The sequence below is a fragment of the Anoplopoma fimbria genome, chromosome 9 (genome assembly GCF_027596085.1).
Source record: "Anoplopoma fimbria isolate UVic2021 breed Golden Eagle Sablefish chromosome 9, Afim_UVic_2022, whole genome shotgun sequence".
NCBI classification, from domain to species: domain Eukaryota; kingdom Metazoa; phylum Chordata; class Actinopteri; order Perciformes; family Anoplopomatidae; genus Anoplopoma; species Anoplopoma fimbria.
In genome coordinates this window covers 29,000,782-29,019,526 of record NC_072457.1, presented here as the reverse complement: position 1 = coordinate 29,019,526, position 18,745 = coordinate 29,000,782, and the positions used below count along the sequence as shown (strand labels likewise).

The window sequence follows — 18,745 nt, the reverse complement described above, 5'->3', positions numbered from 1 at the left end:
ATAGTAGGGCACAATCATAATGCCCTATGCAATGTCAAACTGTGAGTCACCCGTGACCTCAGAACCTGATGACATTCTGAGCGCCATCAGAAGCTCTTAATGGACGCTAGTCATCTCTCTGCTGTTTGCAAACAAACACATGCATTTTATGTGCCAAACAAATGAACCTGAGATGGACACGTCTGCTATTAGCTGATACAAATACCAAGCTGGTAATAATAAAAAGGACCCAATTGATTTAGGCAGTGGTAGTAAGTAACTAAGTACATTTCCATACTGTACCTGAATACAATTTTGAGGTTCTTGTACTTCACTTCAGTAATTCCACATTATTCTATTTTACACTGTCTTTTTACTCCACTATATTTATTTAGAGACTAGTTACTTTTCAGATTCAGATTATTCCTACAAACTATAATCAGCAAAGAAATTATGAAGTATACAGTATGTTCAAAAATGCCCAGTAGTAAATAAATTAGTAGAAATTAGATTCACCTTTACTGCATCATTACAAGGATGCTTACACAAATGCATCTATAATTATAATTCAAAAGTATAATATGTTTTTCTGAAATGCTGTGTGTGTGTGTGTGTGTGTGTGTGTGTGTGTGTGTGTGTGTGTGTGTGTGTGTGTGTGTGTGTGTGTGTGTGTGTGTGTGTGTGTGTGTGTGTTTTGCTGTGGTATATCATATTGTCAAGGGAGTGAGTAAAATAAGACTAGGAATAGTACATTTACAGTATGTGGTTTCATTGAATGTCTAACAAGCGCAAGAGACTATGTTCACAGTGACGTTTTGAGTTTACTTTGGACACAGATGGCAGACGGGGCATCTAGCATGGCAGCAGAGCTTTAGACAGATTGGACTCAATTTAAAAAAAAAAAAAAAATCCTGTTACACTAAGTCATTACAGTAGTATAGGGCCTAACTACTCCCATCTGTCTGCAGTCCAACTCTCACTGTGACGCAGCGCCTTGCTGACCAAAACCACCGTTGGCTACTTACTTCATAACAGGAAAAGAGAAGAGAAGAGAACTTTTGAGCAGACATTTAGAGAGAGAAAAAAAGAAAGTCTTTCGACCCACCACATACATTCACCCACGTAAACACACAGTATAATACTGCTTAAGGCAAGATCTCTCACACAATGAGGCTACACAACTGGACAATTAGTCTTGGAAGAAGCTAAGTAGATCCATGTGTTGTTGTGTTGAGTATTTATACTGTGCTTCCACCTCCAAAAATGTGATAAAATGGTACATTCATGGGCAAATCTGTACCTGTAAGTATAGTCTATCTATGTCCTTATGACAGCTAGTCCTCAGTATCATTTTCTTTTCCGAAGGCCACATAGTTTAATGTGGATTCCAGGCATTCCTGGCAAACTGTGATCTGTTTTTCTCAGGAGATACTTTGTCTCTCCACAGTCATTTCAAAGTTGTTATTGGACTGAAGTGAGACCGTAGACTCTTCTCTTGTTTGTCTTTTTAGTCCAGCTTTCTTTCCAAAAAGAGAGGAAGGGTTGATTATACAAAAAGGGGTTGAGTTGTTTTCACTTTATTTTGCAGCCACTTCTAGCAAGCTGATTTGTAATTGCTTTTTTTTTGTTATTTCAATGTGAATAGTTTGGCAGCACCTAGTGGTAGTTTTTGGGGTCAACCCAAGTGCACAGCGTCACCTGACCTTGCATTTTGAAGCTCTTATTAAAATCAGGTGTGCTGAAAATACTCACTGCAGGACTGCAAGGAGACGCCACGAGGACTCTCAAGATGGTACTTGAGAGTTTAGCCTGACCAGGTATTCTCATCTTTCTTTGTTTCCTTCCACGTCTTGTCCTTTTTTTTCTCTTTCACGTCTCTCATTCCTTTCTCTAATGGAAGATAAGTCTCCAAGGTCTCTTTTTGTTGTCCTAAAGGTACATCATAAAATCAGCACAAGCAGAGAGAACATTGTGCCTCTCATCTATTTTTTCTGGGTCTCAAAATAAATCCTCTAGTAAGGAGGTTGTTTAATAATGCAGCATATCTGAATATTCTCTGGACTTTTCCAGCTACAGCTTTTTCTGTTTGAGTTTTACCTGAGGCACCAAAGAGCAGACGGACACAGTTTTAGACTTGATTGAACACAGTAGAGCATTTAGCAGCTAAAGAGCCAGATATTACTCGCAGAAAAACAGAGCTAAAATGAAAGTGACTATTGGTCTTACATTTATTAGCTGGTCACAAAATGACTCCAAATGTTACTACTGTCACTCTGTAACTGCTGGATGTGTGAAAAGGAAACAGCTTGTTATAACATTCAAAAGATCATCTTTATATGTTGTGTTGTGCTCAAGAGTAAAAACAAAAAATCATGTATTGAAGGTTTAAAGTAGCAGTTTCATACACGCTTTCTTGCTGAGTGTTAGATGAAAAGATTGATATATCTTTTAATTTACGAAGCTGCTGCAGAAAGACAGTTAGCGTTGCCTAGTATAAGTACTGGCAAACAGCTAGCCAGGCTCTCATCAAAGTCTAAAGCTGACTTATGAGTCTAATTTGTGTAATTAGAACACCAAAAGAAATGCATCAAACTACATTTTGTGCTGTTACTATTTATTTGGGACCAACGGTCAGAAGCAGTGCTGCTAGGCTACCTTCCCGCTGGCTGTGGCTCAATTCTCCACAGGCATGAGAGTAGTATAAAACTTCTTATCAAATGCACGACAAGAAAGCGAATAAATGAAGCTTAGCGTTAGTTCATGCAGGCCCCCAGCTGTAACCAGCTGACAGCCAGCCGATCGAATCATAGCTTCCAATCGGCCACACACCAATCACCGCTCACTCTCACCAAAGGCGGTCCATTTAAATATGACTCCCTTCTCACTGATCCTTGTTACACCAACGCGTTACGACCATACCGCTGGCAAAGCCTGCCTCCTCCACCCCTTTCTAGTATAGAGCTAACCTTACATAACAATTGTCGAAATGGAATTTAAATTCTAACCTCAGGCTCATTTCTGTAGACCGGGGGGGTCTATGTATGGTGCTCCCTGTTTTGGCTTAGTAGCTGCTTGGCCATCCAGGGAGCATGTCAATAGCGGAGCCCCAGCGCCAAGTATAACTGTATTTCCATTGTTGCAATAAATGGATCAAATCTATGGCGCAAGTGTTCCTGACTGAAGTGTATTTCCCAAAATGTTGAAGTATTCCTGTGAGATTCAAGTATTTATGCCATTCTCTGAGCAAAACTGCTCAGCAAATCTCTTTCAAAACAGAGATAGAAGCGTGTGCTTTGCTGTGGTTTTACAGAAATTCCTCAGAACTCAATATACACCAGGGACACACACACACACACACACACACACACACACACACACACACACACACACACACACACACACACACACACACACACACACACACACACACACACACACACACACACACACACACACAGAAGGAGAGAGAGAGACACATAGTAAATTGAGCCCAGAAATTCTTTTGTCAGGTTTTCAGTGATGACTAAATCCTGTGAGTCCTTCCTCTGTCTCTCAACTCCCTCTTTCTGGCAGACTGCTGACTCACGCTTTCTCCTCCTCCTCCTTCTCCTCCCCCTTTTTTTCTCACTCTTTCTCTGTCTTTAAAAATCCAGTCTGCAGTATTTCCCCTCAACTCCTCTTCTTTCTAACTTATGCATTTCTTGGGATTTAAAATAATTCAGCTGCATGTCCTCTTCTTGTTGAGACCCCTGTGTGTGTGTGTGTGTGTGTGCACCGGCAGAGGTGAAATTATCATAAGTGTATGTGTCGTTTAAGCTCTTGCAATGGGTGTGTGGGGTAGGGTCATGTGTGTAAGCAGACTCGATCGCCCCTCCTGCCTGTGCAGTTTATTTCGTGTTTGAAGAAACAGAGTAATTGCCTCTTACTGAAGCCGGCTAAGTCTCTTAATGAGAGTAAGGCTTGCTCTGCCCAAAGCTAGAAGCTCAGTATGCTGTGGGTTAAGTTGGCACTCACAGGGAAACCAGCATTGTTCTAGTGGGAAAAGCTTCCTTTTGTCTTTTAGCTTTTTTACCAGTTATGTCTTAGAAATGTATGCTCGGTTACCTTGACAGTTTTTGCTGTAGTTTCACTCTTTTTCTGAGAAGCACAGGTGATGTTGTGCTGCCAGTTTGTCGTGTGCTTGGTCTGCTGGAAATGGCAAAACAATGCTGTTTTGTGACAGGATTTTTGGGATACATTATCCAGAAGTTAAAATTCTGAATAGGAGACGTCTGGAGCACAGATTTGTGAAAATAAACAACAAGCCAGCCAAGGAAAGTAATCTTGAATAATCATAATAAGAACCACATGTTCTTTATTGGCCTGAGTGGGGGCCATAATTGTTATACCTATAAACAAAAACCTACTCGCTGGATTGCAAAGACAATACAAAACCAAGATGTGCCCAAAGGACAGTTACCGGATAAAAATGATAGAGTGTGACAATTCTGTAAAGTATCATAGTGAAGGTGCATAAATCAAAAAGGGTAAACTGATCATATCATGTGCTGTAGCTGTTCACAAGCCTGGCTTCTGGGCAAAAAAACAAACTTTATTTTATTTTATTAAAAGGTAGTCTAAAATGCATTCCTGATGGCATTAGCTTAAATTTACTGTGAGGAACTTTTAACATGCATAAAACAGTCTCAATTTAATACTGATGCCTCTGTATGACCTACATAGACCATCAACGAGAAGCTGGACTGAGCAGGGCAGACTGTCAGACCTATCTACAGTAAAAATGTACATAAAAATGAGCCCTTGCCAAATGAGTTCACACAATGCTGATTAAGTCATTCGATGCCAGGGCGAGTTATTGTTTTCTGTTGCATCTTTCCAGCGTCTGCATTTAACATCAAGTGAGCTCGTTGCATCTCCCCAGGAACTCTCTTCATGTCTTCCTGTGCAATATCATTTACTTGAATCCCTCCTCTGGATGCAGAGTTTCTTTTTTAACTGGAACATCAACTCCAGAAACTTTTCTTAGTAGCTTCTTGGGATTTTCAGCCATAGCTGTTATTGCTATACTCCTAGCTTCTACTCCGTCTCTACGTTCACTTCCATATGGTAATAACTCTCACTACCAGTAGGGGGAGTCAAAAGTTACACACTCCATCTTTAAGCTGTGCAATGGATCGTTGAGTTTTGCCCATCATTTTTTTGTTTTGGTGACAGAGAGCATGTGAGTGTCTGTGTGAGTTAGGAAACAGCTGCCCACAGCTGCACACACTTATGCGTGCATGCATGCAGAGGTGAAACTATGGAAGATTTAGAATGCCTAAATAAAAACAAACCAAAAAATAAAATACAAAACATTAATTGTTAGGATATATGTATTTCCTTCTTATGTATGCATTTACTGTGTCATAATAATATGAGAAACAGTCTTTAAGCACAATTAATAAGCTTTTTGTCTTTGATAATTAAATTAATTGTTTAGGAGTAAGGAACTGTCTTTTATTTTCTCGGCCAGGAGGATCATGCGATCAGTCGCATGTGTGCAGGGGTCATGTGAGTGAAAGAGTGTGCACCTCTGTGTCTGTCCACAACTAATCTGGCATTGTGCTGCATCAAACTGCATCATTTTTGGGGTGGCCAGGTTATGGCTGCCTACTGAAGGACCTCTCGTGGTTGCGGTGACTTACACTTTTTGGAAAAATAAACTTTTTTAAAGCCTGTTTTTTCCAGCCACCAACTGCCTGCTGACTCCTCACTCAGTACTCTTAACCGGCCACGGGGCAGTAGGGGCCACTAGAGATAACACAGTTGAGTGCATCTCTGTCCCCCACCCCACTGCTGTATCTCTCCATCACTCAGGAGCTGCTGCGTGGCCGGACAGCTTGATGAGTTCAATACATTTTTGGCAAGATTGTATGACATGCCTTTTACAACAACTTTGAGCCGATTGCTTCATTCATCGCTGCTTTTTATAAGTTTGAAGATAATGTGTTTTACAACCTTACAATAAATTACATTAAATTACACACTATAGTAGTAGTAATAATAGTAGTAATAACAGACACACCTGGCGGAAATCTGCATTCTACTGAGTAGCCCTTCCTAATATAATTTGTTTGTTTGTTTTTATTTTATCTAGGCATTTGAAGTCTTCTATAAAAAAACTATGGGTGCACAAAAAACCCTCATGGTCATTTCCGCCAGCTTCTTAAAGGGAAATATTTTTGGTTTTTGAATCATTATCAAAACTAATCAGCATTATAATTTAAAAAATGTATAGAAATAACTGAATACCTGAAACAGACTATAGCTGCCTGTAAGACATTCTGGAAAGACAAGTCCATCCATTTTTCCATCTATCCATCCTGGTCATTCCTCCCCCTTTTTAAGGCTCCGGTTCCATCTGTCCTTTCATACTTCCCCTGCTCTTCCCCCTCCTCATACTGCATTTACAATGCAGATCCTTTCTAACACAATGTCTGATATTTTTCACGCATAGTATTTAAATGAGCACGCTGAAGCAAATGGTTTCTTACTATTAGATCAACACAAATCAGTGCTGAAGAATATGAAGTTCAAAGAGTGATGAAACCACCAGGGATTCGGTGTTGCTATGGAGATTAGTAATTCTCTGTGTGTATGTGTATGTGTGTGTTCTTCACCTGATTTTTTTTTTTTTTTTGGGGGGGGGACTAAATCTGTCACCATGGTCACAGCTTAACTGGGTCTATGTGCTCATGTTGATCCACTGGAAGGTGTTCAAAGGAAATGAGAAGATGTAGGATTAACTATCCCTCTCTTTCTCTCTCTCTCTCTCTCTCTCTCTTCTCTCTTACACACACACACACACACACACACACACACACACACACACACACACACACACACACACACACATACATACATACATACATACATACATACATACAAATCCCACCAATTAATATTTCTCAAAATTTGAAGCAGTGCCACACACAGACATCTTCCCAGCCACCACCTAGGCCTTTTGTGCAGAACCACGTTGTCATAATTTGTGTGCACGGTCCATGGCATCTCCATCTCTGACATCAACTCCTGCTTGCATGAATATTGTTCAAGCATCACATGATGCACGGCAATGCCAGCGAGAGAGGAGGCACCGGATAGTGCGCATGATCGAGAGTGAACACTGAGCACTGGGTAACTTAAAGTCATCCTTTCTACAGCCTTTCACTAAAGACAGGGAGAGTCATTACTGGATGATTTAAAAGATCACCAACAACAATTTAATCACTCGATATCTAAAGGAATATATAATGTCAGGGAAGGCTTGTTTGGGCACATTTCAGCACTGGACAGCTCTCTCCGCCCTGTGTCTGGATAGTGACCAGCTATAGTTGGGGGGAGGGGGGGGAGCAGAGAGCATGGCGGACTCCCCACAGCATCCTGACTATCACCACCACCTCGAGAGATGAGCATCCCGGAGTTCCTACTGGAAGTGTCCATCGTGGTGATAGCTGTTGTCTCGTTGTTGACAAACCTGTCGGTGCTGCTATGTTTAGCCCAGAGCGCAGAGTTGAGATCCCATGTGCCAGGCATCTTCATCCTCAACCTGTCCTCCTCCAACCTCCTCCTCGCCCTCATCAACATGCCGGCCACTTTTGTCGGAGTGGCCGAGAGCGCAAAGCCCCTCGGGGACTTGTTCTGCCAAGCTGTCGGTTTTGCTGAGACTTTTCTCACCGCCAATGCCATGTTGAGCATGGCCGCGCTGGGTCTGGACAGGTGGGTCGCCGTGGTGTTCCCCCTGAGTTACTCCAGCAAGATGCGCTATAGGGACGCTCTTCTGATCGTGGCGTACTCCTGGCTGCACTCTCTCGCCTTCTCTCTGACCCAGCTGCTCATGGACTGGGGAGGTTATAGCCACACGTACGCGTCGTGCACCCTTCACCTGGACGGGGAGAGGAGGTCGCAGCTGGCCGCCTATGCCACCTTTACGGCGCTGTTCCACTTCAGCAGCTTTGCGCTCTGCCTCCTCGTCCTGTGCTTCGCCTACCTGAAGGTTTTGAGGGTGGCCAGGTCCCACTGCAAGAGGATAGATGTCATTACAGTGCAGGCTCTGCTCCTGCTGGTTGATATCCACCCCAGGTAACGTATACTGGAGATGCAACTTTGAGTGAGCCCTTCAGATATTTTTTTGGGGGGGAAAGCTCAACAGTCTGAGATGTTTCTACATGTTTGACTTGTTGCAATGAGAACTTGACTTATTTTAGAATGCTGCAAACATTTTTTGTGTCAGACATGAATTAATCTCTATATGTCTGTCTGTCTGTCTGTCTGTCTGTCTGTCTGTCTGTCTGTCTGTCTGTCTGTCTGTCTGTCTGTCTGTCTGTCTGTCTGTCTGTCTGTCTGTCTGTCTGTCAGTGTGAAGGAGAGGTGTCTAGCTGAGCAGAAGAAGAGGAGGCAGCGCGCCATAAAAAAATTAGCATCTTCATCGGCACATTCATCCTCTGCTTTTCACATTCATCCTCTGCTTTTCACCCTATGTTATAACAAGGTAACAGCTCGCTCTCTCTGTTTTTATCTGCTGTGAGGCTGGTACCTGTTCTAATGGAACTTTGCTTGTTTGTTTTGTTTATCAAAGTATTTTGTTTGTCGCTCTCTCTGTTTTTATCCCAGGCTTTATGTCTGTTGGTTAACTCCCTACATGACTCATCTGTCTTAAGATGCTTTTACAATAATGGCCTAAAGAAATTCTATATACTCATCTATATTTCCTGTTTATCCAAATGGTCTTGGATACAATTGTTATTGATCATGTCCTTACAGTTATACTGTGGTACAACATCTGACTCACAAAGACTAGCCTACACAATGTCCTGAACACACCAGTATGTACTTTACATGCTGGAGCCCTGAAATTTGACCTTAGTGAAGTTTCTAACATTCATTTTGTTGATGTTTTGAGTGATGTTTTTAAGTGTTCATTTTCTTATCTGACAATATAAAGGAGTGCCTTACAACAGCCTCAAGTAGTTCAATTAACACTTTTTTGTTTTTCATATATATAAGAAAATAAGTCACAATTATGTGAGATTTTATATATATTTTTAAAGTGCATGATAGAAACAGAATTGACTTTTTCTTCTTGTGTTCCTCCCGCAGGTTGGTGGAGTTGTTGCCCTCTGTGCACATCCCCCGCTACTGGGGCATAACCGCCAAATGTCTGTACTATGCCAAAACCTCCAGCGACCCGTTTGTCTACTGTCTGCTGCGGCAGCAGTACAGGAAGGTCCTGGTTGGGATCATCAGCCGGGTTCTGGGAGAGAATCACTACACGCTATCAGTCCACAGTGCAAGCAGCACGCTGGACACCAGAATCACCTGAGCTTGATGTGGAAGAATTTTAATTATTCAACACCTGCATCTGTCCTGCAGAGGTCAGGGTCACGGAAAAGCAGCAGCCCTGGAAGGGAGTCGGGGCCTTGCTCAAGGACATGTATGCAGGATTTATACTCAATGAGAGCATACTGGCCTCTGATGCTGAAGGCCTCTTCAGCCTCTACAGACTGCTGTTCCACAGGGAAGTCAGTTTGCCTGCTGCTTAGACATTGCCGTGAGACTGTGCTGCAAGAACACACCACATGAAGCCCACAACACTATGTTCACTGCTGTAATCATTGCAAAGACGCCCTCAATTTGTTGGGAAGTAGTCTTCATGTCTTGTTGAAAGAACTTGAAGAAATATTCATTCTGATTACTGTGTTGAAGTCAATACTAAAGTTTTTGCTAATAAGGGACTTATGTAACATGTGAAGTGTAAAAAGAAGTGTGAGGATGTTATATCACTGCATAAAACACAGATTGAAGAATAAACTCCACTGACACAGACACACGAGTCCACTAAATACATAACGATGCTGTAGGCAATTTAAATTATAGCTGTGTTGTTGCAGTTCTTCACAACTTGTTTCGCCTGGCAACCTTTAATCGCATGAGCTGTGAGCAACTCAAACAAAGAGAGAGTGAGTCATTTGATGGATGCCTGAAGAGAAAAGAAGAAGCAAACACATTAAGGACAAGTGCTGGCATTTCTGTTATCCTTTTAACCATCTGGTGACCCCTCATATCTATCTTTGAACCCTGCGGGTCCCTCACCTCTATGCTGGAAACCCCCTGATGAATGAATTTAGCAGTCCCAATAATAAATGAGAGTTAGAAGATTAAAGCAGCGATGACATGATGTTTGACAAGGTTTTACAGACTAATGGGGGCGGCTGTGGCGTAGTGGAGAGCAAGGTAGTTCTCCAATCAGAGGGTCGGTGGTTCGATACCCGGCTTCGGCAGTCGATGTGTCCTTGGGCAAGACACTTAACCCCAAGTTGCTCCTGAAGGCCATCGGTGTGGACTGGATGATGAATGTTAGTTAGAGTCTGATGGTGGCACCTTGATGGTAGCCTGTCATCAGTGTGTGAATGGGTGAATGATATGTAACATACTACTGACTGTAAGTCTGCTAAATGACTGTAATGTAATGTAATGGAAAACATATCTATTCTCTCATTATATTGGTGAACAGGCACTGCAGCTCTTATTATGACGACCAAACAGGCAATGAACCTTCGACCACCCCCACAAGCCACGTTCAGCTCTGCGCAGTGAAATATGATCGACTCGTACCGCACAGTGAGCAGTGATCCTCGGCTCAGGGATGCTCCTCTGCTCCTCTGCTCCTCTGCAAACAAAGGAAGGAGGTCTCAGACACCACACTGCCACATCACACTCACAGCATGCATTTAGGACTGTCGGTGCTGCTTCTCTCCTGGACGAGCAGTTGTCTGTGCGCTCCGCAGCAGACTTGTCATCCAGGAGACGAGTTTTTGGGTAAGGTGACTTCAGCTTGAAAACAAATGGTTTACTAGGAATCATCATTTAAATGCCTATTTGAATGAAGAAGATGGTCGATTTTATGCTCCCAATCAATTAAATAACAGCTGGTAGAGATGCGATGCAGACCCTAAAACTTCACAACTCCATAATCTACACAAGTAGTTCATTCTTAAAGTCTGTAGTATCCAGTCTCTCTTCAGTGTAGTAGTCTCTAGTACGTCTGTCGTAGACTTTATTATTACAAATGTGTTCATGACTTCGTGCTGTAGACACATATGTCACTTTTTCTTTTTTCTTTTGTTGTAACCATCAGCCTCGTTATAAACGGTGAAGAAGTTGAAGTCCTGCTTTGGCTCGTCTCTTTGGAAGATGTCGCCTCCTAGCGTTTTCTTTGTGACTTTTCATGCTTCCTTATGTGTGTTGTTTGGCTTGTGTTCTCTCACAGGAAGATGCAGCAACAACGTGTTTGAAGACAAACGTAGGTGGCTAATTCATTTCATATATAGGGCCTTACAATAAATCTATTTTTTAAAGATCAAATTGTATATGGCAGGTGCAAAAAAGTGATCAGATGTGTCTAGAATAACATATCAGGGTCCATCCACTTAGACATTGGACTATATGTGCCCTTAGATGAATTCATAGGCCATAAATCAACCTTCAGGGCTTGAAAACCAAAGTGTTTGAAATACCAAGTGCCTATGCAAGATGCAACAAGTCTCCTCTCTGAGAGGAAACAAACACAGCTGGGGGACCTGAGCTCCACCTGTCGGGGGAGGATTTATGGCTTCAAAAAGGATTTATGGAGCTTCAAAAAGAAAGCTTTCTTTCGTGAAATTTTTCTCAAGTGTACTTACCAGCTTTCTCTGCCTTCTCTCTCCCACAGCTACCTGTACAGATATGAACCTTGGCTCCTGTAATGATTTGGAGTACTCTAGGTGGGTGGTGGAGGTTGGTACTAATGTGGGCGAGCCTTTTTTGCGCCAGCTAAAAACTAACAATACATACATTTTAAGCAATTGCTGTTATTCTTTGGATTTCTTTCCAAGCTGATTGTTAACACCTTGTGTTAAAACGCTGCCACTCCAGAACCATATTTCCCAACATCCTTGGCCATCGGAGTCGCCAGGAAGCGGAGTCGGGGGCAGAGTACCTCTTGCTGAGCGTCATCCACGGCCTGCTCAACGGGGAGTGCTCCCCCGAGATACGCCTCCTCGGCTGCTCGGTTATCGCCTCGCCCTGCAAGGACGACAAGATGATCAAACCCTGCCGCAGCACATGCGACGCACTGAGGAGGGACTGTGCCCATGCCTTCGAAGCCATCGAAATGGCCTGGCCCTACTTCCTAGATTGCGATCGTTTCTTTGCCAGTAACGAGGAGGGCTGCTTTGACCCGCTGGCAGGGCTGAAAGGTAAAGGTCACGCTGTTGTGTTGTACTGTTTGGACCGATTGCATCCTGTGAAACAAACAAAGCATCCTTCTCTCCTCCTCCTCCAAATCCTGGCATCCCTCCTCCAGCCAGACAGGGGCTAGAAATGTCCAGCCTTTCACCTGAGGAACCCAGCACCATCATCCAGTTCACATATGCCTCCAACGCCCAGATGTACAGCTTGCTGAAAAGAACAGCAGCCAAGTGCTCCCAAATCTCTCATGTGTACAGCATTGGGCGCAGCACAGAAGGCCGGGATCTGCTGGTTATTGAGTTCAGCAACAACCCAGGACAGCACGAGCTATGTGAGTACGGAAGAGCAGTGTGAATGAATTGCGAGATAACCTTCATACAATCTATGCTATGTGATAAAAAGAGTTCAAATATAACCATACTCCAGAATTGCTGACTCCACCTTAACCTGATTTTTTGTCATTTGGGAGCAGTTTTAACATTGTTCAGCTCATTGTTTTTTTTTTTGGGGGGGGGGGTTACAGCCTGATATGTTTTGATTAAATCTTACGACTCTCATCAACCTTGTTTCCCGTTGCAGCAATCAGCTCAAAGCTCTAATAAATGCTGACAAACTGCCCAACACCAAATAGCAGATAAAGATAGTGGTTAGCTGGTGAATGTAGTGGAGCATTTAGCTGCTAAAGAGACAGAGATTTCCCTCAGAAGTTGATGGAGACCAAAACAGAGTTAAAAGGAGAGTGTATATTGGATGCAAATTCATCAGATGGACACAAACACAACTCCAAATGTATGCTAATGTAGCTATGTGTAACACTTTCATAAGCGATAATATGTCAAATTTGTGTTTACAGCTCGTTCTGCTGCTTCAATGTGGACATACCAGTGAATGAATCTTTAACTTTGATGTTTCTGTCTGTGCTTCTGTCTGTAAACTGTAGTGGAGCCAGAGGTCAAGCTGGTGGCCAACATGCATGGCAACGAGGTGCTGGGCCGCCAGCTGCTGATCTACCTGGTCCAGTACCTGTGTTCAGAGTACAATCTGGGGAACCAACGAATTCAGACCATCATCAACACCACCCGCATCCATATTCTAGCTTCCATGAATCCAGATGGCTATGAGCTGGCCGCCTCAGAGGTAGAGGATAACAATGACCCGGAGCTCAGCAACCAGGAAGTAAATATTGTTAACAAAAAAAACAAGAGACAAACATCCATTATCCGCTCTCTATCTGTTTGCCTGTTCAGTCTGTTCGGCTTGAGGGGTGTGGAGCTGGAGGAATGAGGAACTCTGCTGAGGCAGTTTGATCTTCGCCAATGCAGATGGTTTTCACAACGTTGTTTGGTGGTTGTGAAATGGGACACCATTGAGCATCACTATGACAATGTTGGTTGATCTTTTTGTGAACATAGAAGAAGAATAGTACTGAATATGTAATTTCTTAATTTTGGCATTAAGATAGTAATTTACACAAGAAGAATAGTACTGAATATGTTTTTCGTGGAGGCTGCTGGTAGTTTTAACTACTACTAAATTGGATATAGAGTACTCAAGCTTTCCAACTTCCACCAATCAATCTGTTTTCCACTAACCAGAGAATTCATCACTAACTTTAGCAATTGTAGAAGTCCCCCTTTTTTGTCCAAATAACTGAGGCAGTGTGAGAAGCATGAAAAAGTGTGGCTTTTACATTGGCATCTCTTGAGCCTTTTAATACTCAGTATGGCAATATTGACACAACCTTTTGGTTAAAAGTGTTGTGTATTTATTCACTAATGTGTCAGGCCGTGTCACTGAGCCTCTAACAAGCTCTGCATGCTGATACAGAAAACATATGTATACTGAACTTGTGTATACTCAAATCTGTGTTGCAGTCATTTGACAGGATTCTGAATGTCCACATCAATTGTCCATGAATGCTATGTGTAACTACACACAGCTTTGCATTTTATAAGCATGGGTCTTGACGGTTGAAACATCATTGAAAGTGTGCAGCATATTGTACCCTTTAATAATATGCTCACAATGTAGAATTATGCAGGCCAAACTACTTTGAATGTATTTATATTCTTTTGCATGTGATGAAGTTGTTTTCCAATTATACTTATCAAAGTGTAAATTGAAACCTCAAACTGTTTGCATATTCGCACTGTATATGGCAACATATTCATATATGTTTATAGTATTCAATAATATGCAACAGATATCCCAAAACATCTCTTTCATAGTTTGGATGGATATGAATGAAATGCAAGTTTTGCTCATCTCTTAAATGCATTAATAATGTTTTTCTCTTGTTACTTTATTTGCTACTTTTTCTCATGACGGATAAATGGTCTTGTTTACATGTTAACAACAGAATTAACGATTAAGTCTAACAGGTTCCTTCCTGTTCTTCTGACTAATATTCATATCATTTGCTCAATATTTTCTTCATATAATCACTGCTCCTACTAATGTCTAAACATCATCACTCTAAATAATGTCACACTTCCTGACGCCTGGTAATACTCCTAGTTGTTTGAACCTAAATGTTTCAGGGTCACTTGTTGAATGGTTGGACCAATGGACGGACCAACGCCCAGAATCTTGACCTCAACCGCAATTTTCCAGACCTCACCTCTATTTTCTACCGAAACCGCCGCAGCAGGCACTACCGCATTGACCACATCCCAATCCCTGATGCCTACTGGTTTGGCAAGGTCAGGGGATTGTTTTTAATAATCAGAATTATGGAGATTTATCATCAGCGGATACAGTATTTCAACCTGGGTCCAAAAACAATTCAGTTCTACCTTTGGGCTGTAGGTGGCACCAGAGACCTATGCTGTGATGAAGTGGATCAGGTCACTGCCCTTCGTTCAGTCCGCCAGCCTCCACGGAGGAGATCTGGTCATCTCCTATCCCTTTGACTTCTCTAGACACCCGCAGGAGGAGAGGATGCTCTCACCCACTCCTGATGAACAGGTAGGATGTCTCAATTCATGGATTAACCGTTGCTGAAAAAGTGTGGTGCAGCTTCATTGTCATATTTCCTCTCTCACCACACACACACACACACACACACACACACACACACACACACACACACCTCGCTCAGGTCCTCAAGCAGCTGGCTCGTACCTATGCAGACGCCCATGACACCATGTCAAACAATGACACAGAGAGGTGTGGAGCCTCCTTCTACCGAACCAGGGGCATCATCAATGGGGCTTTGTGGTACAGTTTTGCTGGTGGTGAGACACACTTTTCCAAACTACAGAGAGAACGTATATACATTTTTTTTTCTTTTAACCCTTCTCCTTGCTTGTGAGGTACTCATTATTCAACCATCTCCCTTGCAGGTATGTCAGACTTCAACTACTTACACACTAATTGTCTGGAGATCACTGTGGAGCTCGGCTGTGACAAATTCCCATCAGAGGCCGAGCTTTACCCAGAATGGAAGAGGAATAAGGAAGCTCTGCTCGGTTTTATGGAGTCTGTAAGTGTCTGTTAGACAGGCTTGATGACCAGCTTGTATTAAAATGTGCATATTTTTTTACGGTGATTTAATTCAATTGATAGTGATCTGTAATTGAGCTGCTGCTACACCCGAATTTCCCCATGGGGATCAATAAAGGAATAAAGGAAGTAGTAGAAGGATGAATATTTGACAATCATAGTGTGAAATGAGACCCACTTGTAATGTAAAATTAGCTGGAAGAACACTTGTAGCAAGCAGGTTTTCAAGACCAGAAAGGACAGAAAAGATAAAGACATTCAGTTATAAGTATGTGCTTTTAGGCATAAAGACTATACAGACCTACTGCATGTAGACCACATTGGCACTTGACCCAGAACAAAAGTACAAGGAAAATAATATGTAAGTAATATGGATTTCCATTGTTCTCCCTGTCCCTGCACAGGTCCATCGAGGGATAAAGGGAGTTGTTCAAGATGTTGATGGAAATGGGATAAAAGGTGCAACTATCTCTGTCAGGGGAATAAGGAAAGATGTCACCACAGGTAAACACAGTCCGACATGATTTCGCATTTCCCAGTTAGTATACTTTGGTGATTTTTTTTTCACAATTTGATAAGTTCACCTTCCATATTTAACAGTTTTATTTTTTTAAATATCTCAACTGTTGGATAGATCGCCATGAAACGTTGTGCAGATATTCATAGTAACCACATGATGAATCCTAATGAGTTCTGGGATTCCCCTACCTTTCAACATGGAATAACATTTGTGGTTTTGAGTAAAATGTTTTAACAACTATTGGATAAATTGCCATAAAACATTTGTGTCCCCGACAGGATGAATTGCAATAACTTTTGTAATTTCTTAACCATCATCAAACCATTAAATTAAATTAAAATAATAAATTGTAACATGTCCTATACTCCCTCAGCTGTACACTGTGTTTAGTTCTAATTTAATTAGCATGCTAAGCCTGCAGCTTGAAGCACCACTCTGGCCAGGTTCAGCTTCACAGAGCCGTCAGCATGCATGCATATTTTCCCCCTTTTGTTTCTAACACTTTTTACTGTGCTCTTCTTTGATTTGTTTGACCCCTCTCGGACATATTGTCTGTATTGCCTTCTAGCTGAAGATGGAGACTACTGGCGGCTGCTGAATCCTGGTACTCACATCCTGACAGCCACAGCCAAGGGTTACTCCAGGGTCAGTAAGAGGGTTTTTCTGCCTCACAACATGAACAAGGCCGGACGTGTCGACTTTGTCTTGGAGAAGGTTGGATTTTTGTCTTCATTGTCTTGTTTAACTAATTCCATTCAAATATCCTTTTTTAACATTTCCTTCTACCCATGCATGGCTTAGTTTAGTTAAGATGTATTATACCAGATTTAGCTGCTAGCTCTTTTCCTTCTGCAGTAATACAACAAATACATATACAAGTTCATAATACAATACTAAATGGATGGTCCTCCATTATCCCTGCTCTCCATCCTCACCATTTCCCTTGCCTTTCATCTAGGTTCCCATAGAGCCTGATATCGACGACCATCTCTTCCCCACAGTAGACTCATGGGACCGATTCGACCCATACAACCAGTTTGATCGCTACAGCCAGCAAGACGTAAGTGAGGGAGGGATAGAGCGGCAGGAAAAACCATGGTGGTGGAACTACTTCTCCCAGTCTGGCATCTCACCTCCACACTGGCTGCTGCGAAATGTCTAGACACATTACAGGACAATAAAGATCCCAGGATACCAATACGAGACTGGTGATGGACGATCCCACTTCCAACCCCACTGGTGCTTTCAGAGGCGTCTATGTAGCAGGAGCTGTGACACTAAAATCAGCAGTAGGCCTACCTAAATAGGTTTCAGTGCTTTTTAAGATGTGAATACGCTTTTTTTCCCACTAGGCAACAGATTTGATTCTGGCCTGTTAGCCGAGTTTTGGCAAATATTGCTTTGCAGCTGAATTAACTTGTTTAAGTAAAGATGTAACCACTGGGAAATAAAAGATTTATGGATAACTCAATTGTGAAACTTTAAAGATGTTTAGAGTCAAAAAAGAACTGTCTATGCACTTGTTTGAATTTTGTGACACAATTTCACATGTGACGGCAGCTGCAAAACATGTCTTTTACACATTTAAAAAAAATTAGTTGGGTACAAATTTCATGCAGATTTGACTGTTTTTATTATTATTACATTCCACGGCTTATGTTTTAGCCACCAGTTAATACATATACTGGGCATAAGTGCAACAGTCAACATTTTCTTGACCTGTTATTATACCATATATTGAGCACTACTATAAACTTGGATTAGCAGCAATACTGTGCCAAATGTGAACAGCTGCACTTCTTGCTTTGTTTGAATTTCACAAGCATAAAAAATAAAATATTGACTGCATATTTTCTTCCATCTATTTTGAATATTATCAAGTGAAATTGTTCAGTTAGAAGAGTTTTTAAAGTTTTAAAACAGGCCCTACTTGTTTGGCACCGTTGTAGCATTTGATCACCAGAGGGCGCCGACGTCTTTAGAGTCAATGATTAGTAACTTGAGTCTTTAATTAGTAATATATGGTAGCAGCAATCTTTATTCATTCATGAATTGATGCATTATTTCGCGTTGAGTGTTATTTGACACACACCATCAGGAAGAATTGGTTTAATTTGTTGATTTCACAGTCTTTCAATATCTTACGTTTCAGGTGAAAGATTGAAGTGTTAGTTCTCAGAAGTCACCAGAAAGGAGAGTTATCTGAGAGGGTCAAGCTGCAGCTGCGAGCCTCGTTTTAATGCTTTCGTTTTTAGATAAACATGACATATAGGACTACCTACGGAGCCCAGTTGCGTGATGTATCCTTGCGCCTTCAGGTGCGTTTGCATTGTGGTGATTGACAAAAGGGCCAAGTTACTGTTGTTAGTTATTTAGTGCAGCTTGCTAGGTTTTTGCACGACAGCAACCCACACTTTCCTTCAGCAGTCAAAGCACAGGTATGCTACTCTCCCACAGAACCCAGTGCATCAAACT

General features: G+C 42.0%; 2 protein-coding genes across 2 annotated transcripts; both read left to right on the top strand.

The window, feature by feature from the left end:
• Positions 1-7,426: 7,426 nt before the first annotated feature.
• On the top strand, positions 7,427-9,838 carry gpr78a (G protein-coupled receptor 78a). Its single transcript, XM_054605267.1, is given in 4 exon segments — positions 7,427-8,100; positions 8,377-8,461; positions 8,463-8,509; positions 9,118-9,838. Coding segments are annotated over 4 exon segments (1,029 nt in total). The 3' UTR covers positions 9,341-9,838.
• cpz (carboxypeptidase Z) lies at positions 9,450-18,102 on the top strand. Its single transcript, XM_054604336.1, has 14 exons — positions 9,450-9,539; positions 10,650-10,836; positions 11,288-11,320; positions 11,729-11,780; positions 11,932-12,254; positions 12,362-12,577; positions 13,187-13,422; positions 14,787-14,948; positions 15,055-15,213; positions 15,347-15,482; positions 15,591-15,730; positions 16,155-16,254; positions 16,839-16,984; positions 17,229-18,102. The coding sequence occupies exons 1-14, from the start codon at positions 9,450-9,452 to the stop codon at positions 17,430-17,432; spliced, it is 2,184 nt and encodes a 727-aa protein (XP_054460311.1). The 3' UTR covers positions 17,433-18,102.
• Positions 18,103-18,745: the final 643 nt, after the last annotated feature.

Coding starts and splice junctions, on each gene's coding strand:
- cpz (XM_054604336.1), top strand. CDS start 9,450: ATGTATGCAGGATTTATACTCAATGAGAGCATACTGGCCTCTGATGCT. Junction 10,837..11,287: donor TCCAGGAGACGAGTTTTTGG/GTAAGGTGACTT, acceptor GTTCTCTCACAG/GAAGATGCAGCAACAACGTG. Junction 12,578..13,186: donor CCCAGGACAGCACGAGCTAT/GTGAGTACGGAA, acceptor TGTAAACTGTAG/TGGAGCCAGAGGTCAAGCTG.